Consider the following 23,081-nt stretch of genomic DNA (forward strand, 5'->3'; position numbering starts at 1 on the left):
TATACAACTATAACGAATAATTATAATAATAAATTATTTTTACTGCTAGGTAAAAGAAAAGAAATGAGAAGATGGTATGAATTAATAATGAAAATTACTTTTACCACAGTTACAGTATTACTTACTCAGTGTATCAGAGAAAGAAATATATGCACATACATACAAATTCTTGAAACCCCAAAAAGTGATCCAAATAAAAATATATAGTTCTAGTTTTTTTTTCCAGTTTCTTAAACACTGTTTTCTTTTAAGTCAAACAAAATTAAGATATAAGAGAAAAAATATTAAGAAAATTAAAAATATTTCATTATCAATAGATCATCTATTTATTGTAAGGGAGAGATAAATCAAAATGATAACAGCTACAAATTATTCAGTAATAAATAGGAAAATAAAAAATTATTATTAAGAATAAAACTCTTTCAAAACTCAACTAACAAAAAAAAAAAACGCTTCAATATATATAGATATAAAAATATATCAATAAAATATTATATTTTTTAAATTAAAATTTAATTATTTACTATCCCATATTTAATTATGTAAATTCTATTTAAAAATTTACTTGTTACAAAATATATGCAATCAAATATGACAAACTATAAAGAACAAAAATTAATAAAAATAATATTTTTTTCTTCTTTTTTTCTGTCTCTCCTAAATAAAATATTATATAAAAATATATCCACTCATATGATACAAACATAAAGGAAAAGAATATTAATAAAACATGTATATATTTTTTTTATCTACATCCTAAAAGATTTAAATATTTAATAAATAAATTATAGAAAATTTTCAAATGTCTCATTATCATATATATTCATTAAAAATAAATTTAGTAAATATAAAACTTAAAATTTTGAAATGCTTAATTATATATATGTATTTATTTAAAATTTTGTTTTCCAATTTATTAGGAGGCCTGATAGGCCAAAATAATACTACAGTTACACAACAATTAAATTGGTAACTCACCTAACAAAAAAAAAAAAAAAAAGGTTTTAATGTATACAGATATATAAATATATTAACAAAATATTTTTTTTTTAAATTAAAACTTTCAACTGTTTACCATCCCGGTTCAATTATGCAAATTCTATTTGAAAATTTACTTTTTTAAAAATATATTCAATCAAATCTTACAAACATAAAAAATAATAATAAAAATAATATACTTTTTTCTTGTTTTTTATATCTCTTCTAAGTAAAATATTATATATATTCTATTTAAAAATTTATTTTTTTGAAAAAAAATCCAATCATATCATACAAATATAAAGAATAAAAATATTTTCTTTTGTTATATATATTTCCTAAAAGAATTAAATATTTAATACATAAAATGTAAAAAATTTTCAAATATCTAATTATCATATATATTTATTAAAAAATAAATTTAATAAACATAAAACTTAAAATTTTGAAATGCTTAATTATTTATATGTGTTTATTTAAAAAATAATTTTTTATTCATTAGCGAAAATAACACTATTGGCTACACAATAATAAAATTAGTGAAAACTCAGCATACCTTAATAATAATAATAAGCTTTTAAGTGAATTAATTAAATTGGTCTAGAGGATTCTAATTCGAGACCCTCACTCCATATATAAGTGAGAAGACAATTAGGCAGCACATGATTGATTAAAAAATAATTTTTATAAATTATATCAAATCAACTAATAAACTGTAATTTTTTAATTGTCATCATTAAAGATACTTTAGAACAATTTAAATTTAATTAAAGGTGATATAGAAAATTCTATTATTCCTCTATTTCCACTTTTGTACCTAGTATAGATAGATACATATAGAATTATAGTCCTAATTCTAGTATTGAAACAAAGAAGCAGTTAGAAATATAAAAGGTTCATAAAGATAATATTGAATTTGCATCAGTCAGACAAAGGGGTTGAGCGTAGTCAAAACGTCATACTGACATAAATATGTGGAAACAAACAGTCAATAGGGGTGGCTATTAAAAATGAAAAAAATAATTATTTTTCTAAAAATACAAATAAATCTTTCTAATTACGATTAGCATTATAATTATATTTAATATAAATATTATATTTTTTATAAGTCAAAATAGAATTTTATGATTTTTACTTTTTTTATTTTTTGAAAAATAAAACAATAAAATAATAATTTAGTGTTAAAGGGATTTGGATATTAAATAGTTAATTGCAATCAGATTTAGATGAGGTTGGATAACAAAAATGAACTTTTAAACAGGTTCAAATATCTACAGATGTAAGAGCATCTATGATGTTAATGTTGATTCTTTTATTTAATTGCCGTAACGGAAAAATAGAAAGATTGTTTAAAAAATATTTTTCAATACAAATATCTATTTGGTATATCAAGTTGAGATGTCAAAAAAAAAAAAAAATTACCGCACTTATTTTTAGAGATGGAAGAGGATGCAAAACTAATACATTGAAGAGATATTTTAAAAATTCAAAACTTTCTATTTTATACGACAAATAACCCACGATCCATATTAACATTGGAGATATTCTTACGTGCTAAGAATTTAGATAGACCATTTTTAGCGGTTACTTAACCCGCTGCCATCCTAATCATGAACTTGTATATGTACCTTCAAACAAAATCAAGCAAAGGAAACATACAAGTTATTGAAAATTTTGAAATATAAAAAGTTTTTTTGGAAAAGAAAAAGTAATGTTTTTTATATCTTTACACTCTTACGCGATATAAATGAATATAAAATTCATTTGTAAATAAATTTTTATATTTAGTATGGTTAATTTAAAATATATAATTTAATTGAATTTCGCATAATCATGTATAGAATAAATTCATTTGTTTTTGTTTTTTAAATATCCTTAAAATAATAATTTCATAAAAATAAATAATAAATTCTGATTATATTTGTTATGCTATATGATTTTTTTATATAATAAAAATTGAAAAATTGATTGTGTAAAAGGGAAATGATAGTTTTGTCATAAAAAGTTGGCTCGCTTAGTGTTGTAGAATTTATATGAAAATTTTATTTATTTTTGTGAAATTTGGTGTTACGTTCAATTTTATAGAATTGAATTTTTAGAATCGAAATCTACATTTTTTCATTCTGAACACAAAACTATGGATTTGTAAATTAATTTTATAAAATTTTGTGAAATTCATTTGTTCCGATCAACGAGTTAAAGAAAAAAAAAGAGTTAGTTGTAAAAAAAAAAAAAAAGGTACATCTACTACATTATGTGATTTAAATTTCTTTATTAGATTTTTTATGCGAATTATAAAAATAATAAAACATAATGAATACAGTCAGGAATTTAATATATTTTCTATAACACTAATTGTAAGAAATTGGAGAGCATAAACCCTGTAAGAAATTGGAGGGCCCAAGCCCAATAAAGTCGGAGATATATTACATGTAATATCCTGATTTTTAAAATTCAAAAAATTCAAAATTAATCTTTAAGACGAGTGTTTTTAAGTATAATACTATTATTTTTTTATTATGAGTAGTTCCAAGTATAATATAATAAATTGGTAAATTTGCTAATTGTATATTATTTTACGAAAATAGGAGCAAATTTAATTTTTAAAGTTAAATTAAAAATAAACATTCCATTAAGAAAAGACACAATTAATGAAATTACTAAAATCACTATTGTTAATAACATACTAATGATTAATCAAAGATAGTTTGATGAAATTATTAAAATTATTATTGCTGATAACAACATCAGGGTTATTATCATCAACCTTATTACATTATTAATGGAAAAATCGCACTTCATGCACTGGTATTTAGATATTATTTTAATAAATTATTATTGTTAATTATATTATTATTTTTGATAAACTATAATGAATTGTCAACTATTTAGAAAGAACAATAAAACTATAGTAATATCCAAATAATTTATTAATGAAGAAAATTATAACATTATTTGCAAGAGTATAAATATTTTTAAATATATTCTTAGTTAATTTACATTTTAGTTATACAAAGGTAAACAATATTATCATCAAGCTGATAATGTAAATGAATAAACTTGATACATATAAAAATCAATTAATTAATATCTTATTTATGATTATAATAATTACAACTGTAGTACTTATCAATTGCAATTACATCATGAGTTTTCAGCATTTTAGGCTTGTGTTATATGTATTACTTGAATAATGCTTGGTAATCATAGGGTTAATTGGGCTTACAACATGTATAATTGGATTATACTTTTATGTGATGAGATTACACTTATTAGGAGGGAACTTTTATGTTTTTGTAATTGGATTGTGCAAAAGTAAAAGTCATACAAACATAGAAGTTTGAGAGAAATATATTCTTATTCCATGTAGAATGGGATTAATACTATCATGTAACTTGGATTGCACTTAGTGGAATATAATACTTATTATATGTATAATTAGATTATACTTGGTTATAATGAGTATGAGATTGGTTGGGAGAGAAAAATTTTCAAAAAGAAATATTTCTACCCTCTCCCCAATTCCCTATTATCTTTTGCTGCGCCTTAGGTTTGTTCCAAAGTGATTCAAAGTGGGCGGTAGAGCAAAGTTTCCAGTAGCTTTCTAGGAGGATGAGGCTAGCTAGGGTAGTGAAATGCGAAACATAGGAATAAATCGAATCATACATTAAAAATGGAGAAACTAATCATTAAAGAGACCTTTTGATGGAATGCCTTGGATGTTAGAAATTAATTGTTTTTATTGGGCTCATTTATTGTATTTATTTGTTTTATATAACATTTGGGTTAAGCTTAATAGTCCAAAAGATTTAATTTAAAAGTCCATTATTAAAGAGAGATCGTTAAAAGAATTAATGTGCCAATTAAATGTGTTTGGTTTAAGTGTAATTAAATCATAATCGGGTTAGGATTGTATATCCTAGTAGGATTATGATGAGAGGCCCTAATAGTTTCCTACATATAGGCTATGTTCTCTCCCTCTAGTCTACGCTGTTAAGATAATAAATTATTTTTCACCAATTGGGAGCTTATAGACATAGAGAAGATGCACCTAGCCATTCCACGGACAATTGTGCATGGTTGTTTTAATTTTTTTCCACCTTTCCCCTTATTGTTAGGGATCAATATTGCATCAATGGAAGCCAACAAAATAACCTGTAAATTATTTTTATTATTTTTGTGATTTCAAATTTATACATGAGTATTTTCTGCATTCAAATCTAACATGTGATATCAGAGCCTACTTATATAAATTGAAATCCTATTATGAATTGCATATTTGATTGATCCAAATTTGTGGATAATTTATTTTAATAGTAAAATTATTAAACATGCAATGAAGAACAATTATTTTTATTTGTTTACCACGATGGCTAGAAGCAATTTGCTTGGACATCTTTGAGGTGAAACCTTTAAGGTTCCCTTTATATCTCAGATAGAATGCCCACTAAATTTATTCTTAAAAAAAGAAATAGTTTATCTTCATATTTGGAGTTGCCCTGTAAAGGTTAAAATATATAATTCCTAAAAAAAAAATATTGGTGTGTTCTCTCACATGAATTGGACCAAGTCAATTAACTAATATATAATATAATGAATTTTTTGGATGTTTATGTTATGAGCAGGAAATTGGCTAAATAATTGACTTTTCCTAAAATACTAAACTTTTAACTTTTTTTTTTTATTGTACGCACATATATTTGAAGCTTGTATTAGTTGTACAGATATATAGATCATGTGCTCACAGTAGTTATCCTTTTGCATGTCCATATTTGTATGTATGTTGCTGATAATGACACGTGATTAAAAAAAAAAAGGCCAATTGTTGCTTTTGTTGTACCAGAGAAAATATCCATTAGCTTGGCAAACGCGTAATATATAATAATATAATATTATATGTTAGAATTAATTTTGGAGATAAATTGAGTTATAATAGAAATTACTTTGACTTTGCTAATGGTCATAATGCTTATTTGTTATTCCATCCGTTCTATTTATATAGAGAAAGTCAAAATTTCTTTAGGATTAAAGAGGTGGTTCGTTTTTAGATTTCTTCCTAATTTATCCCTGAAAATATATTAAAGTGATCCCTAATTTTCAATAAAAGGTGATAAATGATGAGAGAGAGGATTTGTTGCTTAAATAAGTGTTTTATTTGTTTAGACTTTCAATAACAAAAAAACGTGGGCTATTTAATTGCAATTATGCACTAAAGTTTCAATATCAAATTTGGATTGAAAAATTAGCGTAAAAGTTGAAAGAAAGTTTGGAGCCAAAATTTTCAACCTCAATTTATTTTGCTTCTCCAAATTACGAGTAAAAAAATGAAATTTAGAATCAAAACTTTCAAAGCTAAATTCGTTTAAATAGGGATGAATTCACAACTCTAAAATTTAATCCACAAACCCCATGGACACAGCCATTCCTTTTGATTTGAATACAAAAAATGTGCCCAGACTTAACAATCAATCTTATACTTGATCTCCTTGCCATCCACTGAATAATTGACTTTTGTAGAGTTTAAAACCACAGCACCACCAAGTAATGCTCCAGAAGAGGCTCGAAAAGGCAACAAAAGGAAAAACATCATTGAAGATGTGAAAAATACAGTTTGTATGTTACTATATTCTGAAACTGAAAAGCGTGAGTCAAGTGCCCGCAGTATTTATAAAGTTGCAAACAGTTTATCCATATCCACTAAAACAACTTATAGAATTTGGCATAATGCAAAAAATGAGCACAACTATTTTTATTTAGATGAAATTAGGGTTTAGGTTCTGTATCTCTCTCTTTAGCCATTTAAGGAGTTCATTAGAGTAAATATAGATGCGCACAACTATTTTTATTTAAGCACTATCATTTGAAGGCAAATTTTCCTCCGTTCAAGATTTAGTAGAGTTGTGAGTAAATTTCACTATATGTGCACACTTAAATGTTTAGCATAAACTTCTTAGTAAAATTTAATCTATGCCTATAATGTGCTTGAATTTCAGATTTTCTTAATATACGGTTCAGTCAATTTTTGAATGTTAAATGCCAAGCACTTTCTTAAATACTCCCAAAGTCAATGTTTAATCTATAAACCAAAGCAAGGGTATATTGGGCTTTTTGCTTTGGCATTAATCCCAAAGTTACCATATTAGGAAAATTTATCTATATAAATAGAATTGCCTAAAAAGGAAATTTTCTCTATGTAAATAGAACGGATGGAGTCTTAATGTTATCCATTATTGTCATCTCATGATAAAAGAATAATTATATTAGTTATCTTTGTTAGATAATTGGTTTGTAAAAGGAATAATAAATTAATGTTATAATTTCTTTTTAAATGTCCAAATTAATATTCTTTTATCAAATGAAATACGGATAAAATTAATAACATGTACACATATGATAGGTAATATTTTTATAGTATTTTTAATATAGTTTTTATTAGGATTTTTAGTTTTTTTTATTACTTTAATTAATTTTTATTTAGTTTTATTTCTGTTTTTGTTCAAAGCTTCCTTGAATAATTCACTTAATCTTAAGGAAATTTGTAGGGTTTTGACACTGAAAAGAGCAAAATAAAGCAAAACACTTAGGCTCTAACACGCCCTGCTCGTGCACATCAGCACGCCCGTGCTGGATTCAAGGAAAATCAAGTGGAGACTCAGACTCTAGCACGCCCAAGTCGTGCTATATGGCACGCCCGTGCCAAAAGAGGACATCAACACGAAGGCGTGTTTGCTTAAGCATGGCCCGTGCTTCATCTCATCCTAGAGACTCAAAGCCTAGCAAGCCCTAGCCGTGTTATGTGGCATGCCCGTGTAACAAATCCTTATCTAGGCATGCCCATGAGCACAGCCCGTGCTGAATCTTCCTTAGAACTTAGGTTTTGGCACGTCCTGATTGTGCCGCACAACACACCCGTGCTGTGAATCATGCGCTGTCTTGAGTCAAGAATGCCAACCAGTCCCTATCACTTACATGGGCCCACCTGAGATATTTTCCTAACTTGCCAATCAAGTTCTAATCCTATTTAGGTGCATGGAAGAGTCCTAACTAAGAAGAAATTCAAAGCCTAAACAGTTTCCTACTTCCAAAAAGATTTCTTACTTAATGAGGACTCTATTTCCTAAACGGAGTCGGATTTTCTCCTAGGAAATCTATGTAAAGAGAGGAGTCATTCATTGTAGAGATATATCCAGTTTTGATCATTTTTGTTCTATTGTTCTTCTCTCTCTCTCCAAGACTTCAAGTGTTCAAGATTTGTGCCAAGATTCAAGGAAGCTGTCCAGAATTAATTATTGACTAGTTTTATCTCTAAACTCTTAATCTTGTTTTATTCTTTCATTATTCTGATTGATTATGGAATTTTTATCAAGTATTATTGAGTTTTATTTAATTACTATGTCGAACTAAACTCTCAAACTAGGGATTTGATGTAGCTTAATTTCTTTTCCAATTTATAATATTAGATTTGTTTTTCTTTGTTCAAATTATAATTTATTATTGAACTTAATGCTTCAAGGCAGAGTTTCTCCCATGGATTGATTTTTTTCATTAATCACTATTGGGAGAAGGGTTTTTGATATGAAAAAGGTAATAAATTACATGAAAATAATAACTTGATGCGGAAGCTATATGGTTTGACTTGACAGTGCTTTCGCAAGTGTATGAAATCGCCACAAGTAATACATGATAAATAGAGTATCGTTTCCACGAGGATTGTATACCAAGTACCAAAATTGTGTTATCCTATTATTATTTAAACGACAAATGAGGCAATTGATTCAAGAACTTAAATTCAATAAGTAAAAATAAATAGAGGTTAAATAAGCAAAACTTGATTAAAGAAATCAAGGATAAAAAAAAACTACTAGGGATTTTGATTTCACTTAAGTCTATCCAATTTATTTTATTAGTCCGTTAATCAATTTTAATTGTTTAAGTAGGGGAAACAACTCTAGAATCACTAACAAGCTCTCCCAATGTATTGTTAGCTATTTTAATTTTGTTTAACTATGTATCTTCCAATAGCACAATCAAACATGAATTAAATCATTAGGTTTTGTAGTTTGTTTATGAATCCATAAATTAAGGTTGTTAATTCATGAAAACCCCCCATGAGTCAAACCGTATAGCTTCCGCATCAAGTTGTTATTCTCATGTGATTCATTAACTTTTTCATATTAAAAATCCTTCTTCTGATAGTGATTAATAAAATAAACCAATCCAGGGGATATCCTCTGCCTGGAAGCATTAAGTTTATTAATGAATCATAACTTAAACAAAGAAAAACAAATCTAATATTATAAATTGGAAAAGAAGTTAAGCTACATCAAATCCCTAGTATGAGAATTTAGTTAGACATAGTGCTTAAATAAAACTCAGTAATGCTTGATAAATATTCCATAATCAATAAGAATAATGAAAGGAACAACAAGATTAAGAGTTTAGAAATAAGAACTAGCTGACAATTAACTCTGAATGGCTTCCTTGAATCTTTGCACAACTCTTGAATATTTGAACTCTTAAAGAAATAAAACTATATACAAGAATAAGAGAAATATGAGATCTGGTATGAGATAGAGTAGAATGGGATTGTATGATCTCTGGGATGAACTGTCACACCCCGACTCTAATCACAGAGGAATTGTCCACTTTGGTGTAGTCCACGGACGCCCTACACCGTAGTGTAGTCCCCGCACGACCTACACCTCATGGTTTTGTCCTGCAGGTGAAATGAGAAACTTCCCAAGAGGTCATCCATCCTGAGATTTCTATTAAGCGAGCATGCTTAACCCTGGAGTTCTTCCAACTCTCCAGCCATTTCACCAAAAGGCACCTCTAATGATTAGTTTCCCCCTTTTCGATATATGATTTGATTCATTCCTGTGTCCTGCATTCCACTACCCTAGCTAGCTTGCCATCCTAGAAGCTAGCCAGGAGCTTCGCTCTACCCGCCCTCTTAGGATCGCTTTGCCGGGTCGGGATGTTATAGGCCCACCAGCTTCCGCGTGGTTCGTCCTCGAACCATACATCTACTGGAGGGGTCTGGCTCTGATACCAACTGTCACGCCCTGACTCTAATCACCAGAGGAATTGTCCACTTTGGTGTAGTCCTCGGATGCCCTACACCACAGTGTAGTCCTCGCACGCCCTACACCTCACGGTTTTGTCCCGTAGGTGAAATGGGAAACTTCCCAGGAGGTCATCCATCTTGAGATTTCTATTAAGCAAGCACGCTTAACCCTGGAGTTCTTCCAACTCTCTAGCTATTCCACCAAAATGCGCCTCTAATGATTAGTTTTCCCCCTTTCGATATATGATTCGATTCATTCCTGTGTCCCGCATTCCATTACCCTAGCTAGCTTGCCATCCTAGAAGCTAGCCAGGAGCTTCGCTCTACCCGTCCTCTTAGGATCGCTTTCCCAGGTCGGATGTCACAGGACCTGTGACATCCCGACCCGGCAAAGCGATCCTAGGATGGTAGGCTAGCTAGGGTAGTGGAATGCAGGACACATGAATGAATCGAATCATATATCGAAAAGGGGGAAACTAATCATTAGAGGCGCCTTTTGATGTAATGGCTGGAGAGTTGGAAGAACTCCAGGGTTAAGCGTGCTCGCTTAATAGAAATCTCAGGATGGGTGACCTCCTAGGAAGTTTCCCATTTCACCTGCGGGACAAAACTGTGAGGTGTAGGGCGTGCGGGGACTACACTGCAGTGTAGGGCGTCCGTGGACTACACCAAAGCGGACAATTCCTCTTGTGATTAGAGTCGAGGCGTGACAGTTGGTATTAGAGCCGGACCCCCTCCAGTAGATGTATGGTTTGAGGATGAACCACGCGGAAGCTGGTGGGCCTGTGACATCCCGACCCGGCAAAGCGATCCTAGGATGGCAGGCTAGCTAGGGTAGTGGAATGCGGGACACATGAATGAATCGAATCATATATCGAAAAGGGGGAAACTAATCATTAGAGGCGCCTTTTGGTATAATGGCTGGAGAGTTGGAAGAACTCCAGGGTTAAGTGTGCTCGCTTAACAGAAATCTCAGGATGGGTGACCTCCTGGGAAGTTTCCCATTTCACCTGCGGGACAAAACCGTGAGGTGTAGGGCATGCGGGGACTACACTACGGTGTAGGGAGTCCGTGGACTAAACCAAAGCAGACAATTCCTCTGGTGATTAGAGTCGGGGCATGACATGAACTTCTTCTTCTCTTTTTATAGACATCTAGGGAGAGGAATCCACATGGTTTAATGATCAAAGTCTACCTTTGTTAGGTGGTAAAGTTCTCTTTTGGGTCTTAAATTTCTTTAATCATGACTCACCCATGTGCATAGATTAGATCTTTATTTGCATGTGAAGAAAGTTGTCCAAGATTAGCTCCTGAAATTGGTAGGAATTAGTTGGCAATATTTGACTCAATTTAAGCTCTTGATCTTTGGCACGGGTGTGCTAGGAAACATGGCTTGGGCGTGTCAGGCTCTGGAAGTGTGGAGGACTCAGCACGGGTCGTGCTGTCTAGCACGCTTGAAGAGGGTCTTGTGGCACGGCCGTGCGCCCTAGCACGGTCAGGGCGTGCTAGGCTCTGGAAATCTTAGTGCATTTGTAGCACAGGCGTGCTTCAGCGGGCACGCCCCAGGATTGCATCTTCATTGTGGCACGGGCGTGCGCCCTAGCACAGTCAGGGCGTGCTAGGCTCTCGAAGTCCAGGGCATATGCAGCATGGGCGTGTGTCTTGGCACGGGCTGGGTGTGCCAGAGTCTAACTCTCCGCTTAATTTTCCTTTTGGTTCTTAGCACGGGCGTGCTAAAATAATTTGCTTCATTTTGTCTTTTCTTGTGCAAAAACCCTACAAATTGTCTCAAGATCAAGTGAGTTGTGTTTCAAGGAAGCTTTTAAATAAAAACATAACAAAATTCAATAAAAACTAATTTAAATAAATAAAAAATACTAAAAATCTTAATAAAAATTACATTAAAAATACTATAAAAATAACACTATCATGACTCATGGGGGTTTTCATAAGTTAATGACCTTAGGTTATGAATTCACAAAACAAACCATAAAACTTAATGATTTAATTCATGTTTGATTGTGCTATTGGAAGTTAGGTAATTAGACCGGGTTAAAATAGCTAACAATATATTGGGAGAGCTTGTTAGTGATTTTAGGGTTGTTTCCCCTACTTGAACAATTAAAATTGATTAATGAACTAATAAAATAAATTGGAAGGAATTAAGTGAAGTCAAAATCCCTAGTAGCTTTTAATCCTTGATTCTTTTAATCAAAAATTGCCTTGTTTTCTTCTTATTCTCTTTTATTTACTGAAGTTAGTTTCTTAAAATAATTTCCCTAAATCGCCGTTTAAATAATAATAGGTTAACATAATTTTGGTACTTGGTATACAATCCCTGTGGATACGATACTCTTCTCATTCTATATTACTTGTTGCGATTTCGTACACTTGCGAAAATCACTGTCAAGTTTTTGGCGCCATTGTCGGGGATTGGCGTTACCAATATCAATACCAATTACCCTATTATTAATTTAGACATTTGTTTTTGTTTATTGTTTATTTAATTTAATTTTTCTAAGAAGATTTTTCAGGTGTTTATGCAAAGAAGATCAGGTAGGACTGAACCTTTGATCTTTGATCCAGAAATCAAAAAGGCTTGTCGTACGAACAACGCTGCTAGAAGAGCACATGAGAACAAACCAGAACAGCAAGCAAACAGGGATGATGAAGTTAACGCTCAGAACGGACCTGAACCTCATGTCCGCACCTTGCAGGATTACACAATACCTTCTCTCACTGGAATAACCTCTATTATCACTAGACCTAGGGTGGAAGCTAACAATTTTGAAATTAAACCTGCGATTATCCAAATGCTTTCCACCTCAATTCAATATGGAGGTTTACCTAGTGAAGATCCTAATGCCCATATCACAAATTTCTTAGAGATTTGTGACACTTTCAAACAAAATGGAGTTTCTGAGGATGCCATAAAATTAAGACTCTTTCCTTTCACTCTTAGGGACAAAGCACGATTCTGGTTACAATCATGCCCTGCTGGAAGTTTTACAACATGGGAAGAATTAGCCTAAAAATTTTTAGCAAAATTCTTTCAATCTTCAGAAACCACAAAACTGCGGAACAAGATAATGACCTTTGTCCACCATGATCAAGAGAGTTTTTACGATGCTTGGGCAAGATTCAAGGACTTATTAAGAAAGTGCCCACATCATAACTTGCCTAAGTGATTACAGGTACAAACTTTTTATAATGCATTATATCCTAACATTAAAATTACTCTAGATGCAGCTGCAGGTGGATCTTTTGAAAGAAAAGAAATTGATGAGGCATATGACTTGATAGAGGAGATGGCAAGCAATAGCCATTATCAAAGCAACTCTGAAAGGAAGAAAACTGTAGGAGTTTATGAGATTGATGCCATCACCATACTTAATGCCAAGGTAGACAATATGGTAAGGAAGTTAGACTTATTGACTACTAACTCGGTGAATTCTATTGTGCAAGCTTGTGACAGGTGTAATGGACAGCAAGTGATTGAGGAATGCATGTTAGATTCTTTAAATCCATAAACTTTGGAGCAAGTGAACTATGTGATGAATCAAGGAAGGAAGAATTATCCGTACTCTAACTCTTATGATAACAGGTTGAGGAACCACCCTAATCTTTCATATGGGAATCCAAACAACGCCTTGAACGCAACACCAAGTTTTCTACCTCAAGAGAAAAAGTCTCATGATGATCTCCTTACTGCCCTCTCTAAATCACACATGGACTTCATGAACGAAACCTGAGAAAATAATAAAATCCAACAAGCTGCGATATTGTCCTTCGGATGAAGCAAGGTGCTGGGATTGCTAGCATGGCTTTGGCATAGACTATCCTGAGCCTCAACCGAGTTTACAGAGTGGACGAGATATGGTCAGCTAGCCCGATCCTACTTCAGGTAAGCATTCTCAGAATAACTTGTTTTAAATTTGATCTTGGTTAGGGTGCTTTCTGAAAAATGCTTAATTTCTGGGTCGCATATGAATACCTATTTTTAGGATTTGAATAGCAAAAAAAAAAAAAAAAAAAAAAAAAAAAAGAAAAAGGGGGCAAAATCTAGTATTGCATGCTTTCAAAGAAAGGCTTGAGTGTTTGAGTTAGGGCCTAGCTGAGTCTGCTTGGATAAGGGGTTTTGCATGTGAATGCCTATTTAAATTTGAATCATAGAGAGGGCGAAATTTGGTGTGACTTGGTTTCAAAGAAGGCTTCTGTGTCTGGTCAAATCTGTGAAGTAAAGGAGTGTTTGCATTTGGATGCCTGTTTCATCTTTGTGTTACAGTGCAATGTCTAGTCTTCCAGGACTGATTGAGAGATCATCTGACGATGGTAGAGCCACCATGGTGTCGTTCGTATGAGCCATCACAGTACCAATCTAGACGAGTCGTGGTGAGAATCGAGTCAGAGAATGAGCGGCTATAGTGGCTACTAGCGCTGAGGTTGGACCAGATTTTATGGAGATGTGATTGGTATGAGGTCAGGAGTTTTCTAGTTCAGTTGGCTGGGTACTAGATGGCTTATCTGCTTGCCATGGACAACATCACATTTTATCCTGGTTCCAGGCTAATGAGACAGATTGGGCATATTTAGGGGTTGCGCCAGTTGGATCTCTTTTCCTAGACATACTGGTTTTCACCCCGGGTTACTATAGGTATACTTGGTAGTTGGTCGAGAGGGGCTCATGTGATTGAGGCTAGAACTTCTAGGGGCAGTACTGCTACTTATGAGGCTTGGTGGATGACTGAGTATGGTGATCGAGAGAGAGAGTGTAGAGCGACTTTGACTTGGGAGATGGACGCTAGACTCTGGGCGATGACTGAGACAACCCTAGATACTACCCGATGTGTTGACCAGAGGATTTTGACGACTCTAGGGAGATGACTCTAAGGCGGCGCAGACGGTTTGCCTAGTTCCTCGGTGCATGACGACCTTATCTTGATAGGGTAGGATTTTTGTTTTTGTTAATTTTTGACTTGGCCTATATTTTTGTGGGGGCTTTGAGATAGGACACTGACCCATGATGTATAGAGGGTTTAGTTGACACACATTTTGAATTTTGACACTCTGGACAGTGGACATATTCAGACAGCTGAGACATAGATAGATGACAGAGACAAATGACAGCGATAGATGCCTAAGTGATAGGGTGTTTGTGATTTTCCTTTTACTTGACTTGTACTAATTTGAGATATGGAAAAAGGGAATCATATTGACACTCTTGGAAAATGAAGTTCAGCCTTATCCTTCACGCGATTGTTGCTTATGAGCCTTAATTTTTGCCTAAGTCGCCCTTCAGTACAAAAAAATCACTAAATTGCGATCAATGGAATATAAGAAATCGCTCATTAAATGGACGTAGAGACCAATTTGCGACAGACGTGAATCGGTTGCAAAGTGCTTGTCACAAATAATTTTGTGACCGAATCACTAAGCGGTCACAAATTAGTGACCGACTATTTGGTCGCAAAATTATAAATATCGGTCGCTAATTTTCGTTGTGTTATCCTTTTGGAAGCTTGTCACAAATTGGTTGTAGAAAGTGTCGGTCGCAATTATGAAAAGTAGTCGAAAATTTTGAAAGTTACTGGTTGGTGATTTGTTGCAAATTTAAATTTAACGATTATAATTTGGTTGCAGTTCGGTCACTAGTCGGTCGCAAAATATAATTACAGGCAAAAAAAAAATTAATAATATTAAAAACCATAATTTTTCCACTGTCAAAAATCAACATATATACAAATCAAAAATCACAAGCATCATCATCAATATCACAACACAATAACAATATAAGAATGGAATTGACGAGGTCGGTCCTCTGCATGATCTAGTGTCGTAGCGTCGGTAGGAGTATCTGCTGGATGTGTCGTAGTGTCTACAGGAGTGAGCAATGTATCATCTACAGTATTGGTATCTAGAGGAGACGATAGTGGCTGATGCAGAGCTGTAGAAACATGTCGATTTGTAGCAGTAGAGGATCAGAGGAAGAAGTACCAGCACCATGCTGACTGGACATCCGCATGACATGCGCTTTAAGCTCTGCAACTTGTCTCTCCTACTCATCAACACGCACCCGTAATGCACTAATCTCCTCGGCACTGTGGTGGGGCCGTGGTCGTGAGGAGGCTGCAGAAGCGTCAGATGCTGAGCCGCAATAAAACTGTGATGCCTGAGACCCGATGCCACATCCTTTCCTCTTCTTTTCACCCCCTACTGCCTCCATATAAAGTTCTAACTCATCAATTCTTGACTCAGCTTCAGATCCAGCTTAAGAAGAAACAACACGCTTGCGAGCTGTATTATAGTTCTCCTGAAAACAACAAATTAATTAATTAATATAGTTGCAAAATTTATTATATTGAACTTGTACACGTAAAAGAAAACTAGAAAGTAAATTTAAATATTCTTCATTGCTACTTACATTGATGCCCAATGCACGTTTGTCGACGAACGTATTTACATCATGGTCCTTTGTGTGAGTGTAAGTGAACACCTCCATCGTTGTGGGCTCACGACCATATTTTTCAGCCTGTAATGAATTTTAATGCATGATATATTAATATGGTATCGTTTAATTAAACATCAGGTTTGTAACTGTAACTAATTGACTTACTAATAATCGAGATGTCTCTATACCAGATATTGATCCGCCCTTGTGTTAGGAAGGTCCTGCTCTGTCACCGCCAGTTTCACTGTGCCTGTTTCGTGCAAATATCTCACACTTTCTCTTGAATGCAGGATCCTCCCAAGCCTTCTACCAGCTCTCTCATATCTCCTGAGACAGGCACTGCTGCTTCTTATCTCTTTTTTGCATCCTATAAGTGAAGTCAGCATACCGTAGAGCACATAATCTCTCCCAGGCCACTTTTAGCATAGCCATAATAGCCTCTTCCCATACAAAATGCTTTTGTAAAAATGAAAAATAAAATTTCCACAAAGAGTAAGTGAAGGCCCATTGATTCAGATTATTAAATACATTGAATGAAGATATAACTTGAACCAAATCATACCTGAAACTCTTCCCAATAAAAGTCTCTCGCCTCTTACGATACAACATCCCATGTGTATCCATCTCTATCCAAATGTAGGTTGATTATCCTCATAATTTACCTTCATGCTCAAGAGGATGTATATATGCTGAGAAAAAAAACTTCAGTGAAATATAAGTAGACGAAAGCATCAAAATCTGAACAAAACCAAGTTCAAAGGAAAAAGTAATTACGTTCTTACTGTCCCGCTACCAAACTGAGCTTATTACGTGGCTCTGATGAAGCTGCAAAAGAAGTGACAAATGCTATCAATACGGAGAAATAATTAACATATAACTAAAATGACAGTAAATGGCATTTATGATTACCTGGTGCAGTAGGTGACTATGAAGATGGTGAAGACTCTGCTGGTCCAGGAATTGGGGTAGAAGAGGAAGGAATAGAAGGAAGTGTTGGCAGCATGGGAGGCTGAGCAAAAGACGAAGCCCTAGACATACCCAAGAAGGAGGAGGAGGGATAGTCACTCCTCGCCCACGTGTACTGCGTCCTTGGCCACAATATCCATGCGGACCACTGTCGGACGCGTTTGAATCAAGCGCCCTGCCTCTAGCCATCTGTACTACAGATAACAGAACCTGCATATGTATGTATACAATTATATGAATTGTAGAACATGTGGTAAATATGTATAAAGAAAGTCAACAACATTAAAATTCTTCATTAATAATATTATATATACATCTATTAATTTAGTATCCATAACACACAATGCATTAAGTATCTCTATCTTCATCATCATCTTCTTCCTCTTCTTCTTCCTCTTCTTGATCTTTGTCTTCTGAGGTACCCATGATGATTTGATCTTCTTCCTCTTCATCATCTGATGCTCCAATTTCAACATAAGTTCCGCTTTCATCATCCAGTCTATCCATTAAATCTTCAACAACTTGCATCAGTTGCGTATCAACCGCAACTTCTTGAAATGGCTTTGTTTTCCCCCCGGAGAAAAATATAATCGCGGTTTTTATTTGGTTTTGATATTTGTTTTGGAAAAGTGGTGATAAAACCTTTTGGACATACGGTGCCGATAAATTGGTCTTATAAATCGTTTTTAGTCGCCACCCATTATTTCGGCAATGGGACCGTTTTGATTTTATTTTGTAAAAGTGACTCCATTTTAACCCATTTTATTCAAGGCCTTTTATTTTTTGAAAACTGGTCAGGCGAACCAATGAGGTTCTAGGTAAGGGAATTGGGTACGTCGGCCCGTTGGAAGCCGACGCCCGGAAAACCTCTTTTAACCTACAATTTCTAATTTGATTTTATTTTAGAAAAAGCCAAACATTTTAAACCCAACCCGAATAAATCGAACCGAGTTCCTATGTGGAAAATTAATTAACCGTCCCAATTAATTTCACCCATTGCATTCATCATAAATAAAGCATATCATCCACCATCCATCCATAGCACATACTAAAATAAAATGAAAGACCCGCTCTTGCCTTATGGTTAAAGGCGGGCCACAAACTGAATTTGACAATATGATAAATAATAAATAAAGAGAAGTAAATCCTAAAACCTCAAAATCATTAATAATTAGTTGATTTGATCTGATTAAATCTTAATTTGCCCATGTTTGATCATTTTCTGAGTTAAGATTAAAATCTGCCTAATAATATGAAATTAAGGTGAAATTAGGAAAATACACTGAAATCATGAGACAGTTGCGTCACGCAGGTGTTCCATAAGGAACAGTCGCGTGACGCGACTCCCTTCATTCATCCTGGAACTTTAGAACAGTCGCGTCACGCGGGTGATCTATGAAGAACACTCGCGTGGCGCAACTCTTATTGTGTTACTGGAAATTGGAACAGTTGCGTCACGCGGCTGTTCTATGAAGAACGGTCGCGTGACGGAACTCCTAGCTGCGTGACAGAAATATTCGCGACTTACTAATATTCTCAGTTTTATTGATTATTCATCCGAAATATCACATTAAATACAAAAGTTTCCTGGGTCTGCGAATAGCTGCATTACGCAGGTGGTCCAATCCATATTATGGACTTTTGGACATGAACAGTCGCGTCACGCGGGTAGTAGCTGCGTGACGCGGCTGCTCTGGTCCGCAACTACCATTCAAATCCCTTTTTTACGTGTTCTTTTTACCAACAGGGGCTTAATACAACTCCGAAACGCTCAAATATGGGCAAAATGTAGTTTAATCAAAACCAAACTAACTAAAATACCAAGAAAATGGGATTTTCACAAATAAATAACTAGCTAAAGAAAAATGCAAAAAGAAGGGTTGAGATGATTACCTAACCTTCAGATTTGAGGATTGCATACGATATGGTCGATCTAAGGATGAAGCTTCACGATCCCAGAAAGATTCAACGTCCAATATTAACAATAAAAGCCTTTCTTTTCTTTTCTTTCTCTCTTACTCTTTTCTTATGTCCTTTTTATATTTTCAAGTTTTTCAATCTATGTGCCTAATGGCTTGATCTTCCTCAACGTTACTCACTGGAGTCTTTGAGGAAAACCCTAGCCGCAATCGTTTTCTTTTTGTCTAAACTGCCTTAGTCTTTTTGAGAGAAAATGAGAGAAGTTTCAAAAGTCTCTAAAAGTCCCGTTTATGCTGTGTAATGCAGTATTTATATGGTTAGGGCGACATGGCAGTCGCGTCACGCGGGTAGGATCTGCTTGACGCACCCGTAAGCCTGCGTGACGCGACTTACTTTTTGTACAGTTGCCGCGTATCCATACAAACAGTGCAGGCCACTACACGGGCGCGCGCCAAAGGTGTCAGACCCGTTAGAGCTGCGTGACGCAGCTATAAGTGGCGTCACGCAGGTGATAGCTGCGTGACGCAGCCCTAATATGGGTCAGGCTCCTTTGGGCGGTTTGGTTCAATTTTTGATTCAGACACCTCTAGTTTATTGTGAAGCCTCATCCTTTGTCCTCATATCATCATTGGGTCAGGTGGAGGCATAAATCCACGCGTCAATAGTTTGCCCCCCCCACTTTATCATTAATTGTATAAACGATTAATGTTAAAGTGGCCTATTGACGCACCTTCTTTCAGGCAATCCTCTCGAAGCTTGGTTTGATCGGTTCGGAGAAATGCTGAATCAATCATCTGGTCACCTCCTAAGCTCGGTTTGATTGGCTTTGTCGGCTTCCATGTAATCCGAAGAGCCATCATCGAAGCTCAGTTTGATCGGCTTGGAAGACACCTTCGGGGCTCGGTTTGATCGGCCTGAAGGGTTTTGAATGTTGCTTTGATAGCAAAGTCTTCGAAGCTCGGTTTGATCGGCTTGAAGAACTTTGGTCTGGCCACCTACTCAGCTCGGTTTGATCGGCTTTGTCGGCTCCAGTCGGTTTTGAAAAGGCATCTTTGAGGCTCGGTTTGATCGGCTCGAAAGACATTGATTGGATAACAAAGTCTTCAAAGCTCTGTTTGATCGGCTTGAAGAACTTTGGTCTGGCCACCTACTCAGCTCGGTTTGATCGGCTTTGTCGGCTCCAGTCGGTTTTGAGAAGGCATCTTTGAGGCTCGGTTTGATCGGCTCGGAAGACATTGATTTTACCCGGGTCAACTTCGCAACTCAACATCATTGACTGGGGAAGAAGATTTCAAACAGCTTCGCAATACATCATCACGGTTTTGAAATTGTTCTGACTAGCTTCGCAATATACCATCACTAATCAGCAGGACCCATTGACTTCGAAAAACCATCACCAGTTGACCTGAAAGAAATTGTTCACAAGGAAAAGACGAGCATTGTCTGTATACGAACAGACCTTGCTTTCTGTTAGAAAGGTGTTGGAACATCACATGTCCCCATGCAAAAATTCTTATTAAGGCAAAAGGTCATACTTTTGCCCCCAGTCCGGAATCCCAGCCTAGAACCAAAAGTATTCACTTTTTATAAACGCATTATTATTATTTTTGTGAAAATTTTACCAAAAATTTTAGCAGGAAAGACTTAACAAAACTGCTACCTGTATTTTTCAAGTATATCCTTTATGATATAGTGTTTAAAAGGGAACTTACCTGAGGGTAATATGGACAATTTGATGCTCCTGACCCCGGTACGGTAAGTTGATGAAAGTTGCAGCCATATACGAGCCGTACATCGACGTCATGTCGCCGGAACAGGTCGTCGTGAGCTTTTGAAATGGGCCGTATGGGCCTGTTGGGCTCGAAAAAGGATAATGGGCCCAATGTTCTTGTCGGGCCCAATTGAATGGGCTTCGACCCAGCTGGTTTTACTATAAGTAGCTTCCTTCTCAGTCGATTCAATTTCACTTATTCACAAACCCTAAGCAATTGGAAATTCTCTGAACTGTTCAACTGAAACGATGTCTCAAATCTCAGAGATCCCTGCTTCTGCCTACACTCCGGAGATGGAGGTTCTTGGGGCCCTGCCCGATATTCCTATGTTTAACGGTGAGCCGGTGCCGGTGAGCCGGAACCCGCTAACCCCCGGGACGCGACCATTGCAGCTCCTTCCGTTGCCGGGTTTGGAATTTCCAGTCCGGTACGAAACGAGTCAGATGCGTGGCTTTCGATCCGAGGTAAGTATAGAATTTCTTCAATTTTCTGTTTTTACTGCTTTTGATCTGTAACTGTAGTAATAGGATTATTTTTCACTGTTTGCGCTTGCGTCGGCAGTCGCGTCACGCAGGTAGGAGTTGCGTGGCGCGGCTGTTCTTGTGTGAACAGTTGCGTGACGCAACTGTTCGAGGCGCTAGAAACCCTAGCTTGCCTTGAACTTTAGGATTAATCTCTTTTTGACTGTGTTTAGACCTTGGTTTGTTGAGATAGGATTGTCTAGCAACTCTAGGCGATTGACTTTGCCCTGAATTTGCACAGAAACAACACAAACGTAGTGAAATTAAATTGAAATTGAACTGCTGCGTACCTTCGACAGTTGCGTCACGCAGCTGTTCTTAGGAAGAACAGTTGCGTGACGCGACTGTTCATCAATGAATGATGGTCTCGAACAGTTGCATGACGCGGCTAGAGAGATGCATGGCGCGGCTTTGTGGTCGCGTGATGCATCCGTTCTTGGGGCCACATATGTTGAACAGTTGCGTGACGCGACTGTAGAGTAGCGTGGCGCGGGTGTTGAGATGCGCTACGCAGCTGTGCTTCTGATTGCGCAACTTGGGTAAAGCTACGTGGCGTGACTCCATAGACGCGTGACGCGACTGGGAGCTACGTGACGCAGCTATGGTTCGAACCAGTACTCAAATTTTTGTTCCTCCTGTCATAGAAGAAAATAAGCAATTATTAGTCTTACATTTATTGAAATTGAAATTTACTTATAGGTTAATCTGGGCAAGGCCCGCTCAGGCGGATCGGCTACTGATGCTTCTGCCTTCTGGGATCTGCTGGACCCTCCTATGCGAGCTCGGGTCGTCGCTGCCGGTTTTGGGGATTATGCCGCCGGATTGCGCCACACACAGCCTCGTTTCCCGCCCGCTATGCGGTATGCATTGATGGAGCGGTGGAACGACTGCACCCACACTTTCGTGTTCGGGTTCGGAGAGATGACCCTCACTGCCGTGGATTACGTAGCCATTACCGGTTTACGCTTCACTGGCCCGGTTCCTTCGCTAGACGCTCGGTACCAGACGGCTGCTATCGGAGCCCAGCTTTTCCGTTCCCTCCTCGGCGTCACGACGCAGACCCGATATACCGTGCAGGGGTGTATGTCTTACGAGACGGTTTATCGGTTCTGGGATGAGAGGATCAGGACCCGATTGGAGGCCTGGCGAGAGTTGCCAGAGGATGTCCGACCCGCTGCTCCTGCGTACACTCGCGAGGAGAGGGACCAGGCTGCTCGGTCCTTCCTGTTCTACATCATCTCTTCGCAGCTACTATGCACCTCCCAGAATAAGGGAGATCCTGCGGTGCTGGCGTGTCTTCGGGACCTGAGCCAGGTCGGGTCCTTTGACTGGGCCACAGTTAGTTTGGCTCATCTCTATCACGGTCTAGACGTCTGGACCCGTGGTAGCGGTGAGTCGAACTGGCTGTT

General features: G+C 35.9%; 1 protein-coding gene and 1 non-coding gene across 2 annotated transcripts in view; both read right to left on the reverse strand.

Annotated features, from left to right (window-relative positions):
- The window catches only part of LOC105634372 (putative terpene synthase 8), a 31,737-nt gene extending 14,089 nt beyond the window's left edge, over positions 1-17,648 (reverse strand). Inside the window, exon 1 of the mRNA XM_089726324.1 lies at positions 17,532-17,648. Coding sequence (XP_089582450.1) covers positions 17,532-17,648 — 117 coding nt within the window. The remainder of the gene's footprint in view (positions 1-17,531) is intronic.
- On the reverse strand, positions 13,117-13,223 carry LOC119371183 (small nucleolar RNA R71). The gene has a single exon (XR_005178748.1). It is a non-coding gene; the product is annotated as a small nucleolar RNA R71 (small nucleolar RNA).
- Positions 17,649-23,081: the final 5,433 nt, after the last annotated feature.

The sequence above is a fragment of the Jatropha curcas genome, chromosome 9 (assembly GCF_041381405.1).
Source record: "Jatropha curcas cultivar XTBG-Jc1 chromosome 9, XTBG_Jcur_1.0, whole genome shotgun sequence".
NCBI lineage: Eukaryota > Viridiplantae > Streptophyta > Magnoliopsida > Malpighiales > Euphorbiaceae > Jatropha > Jatropha curcas.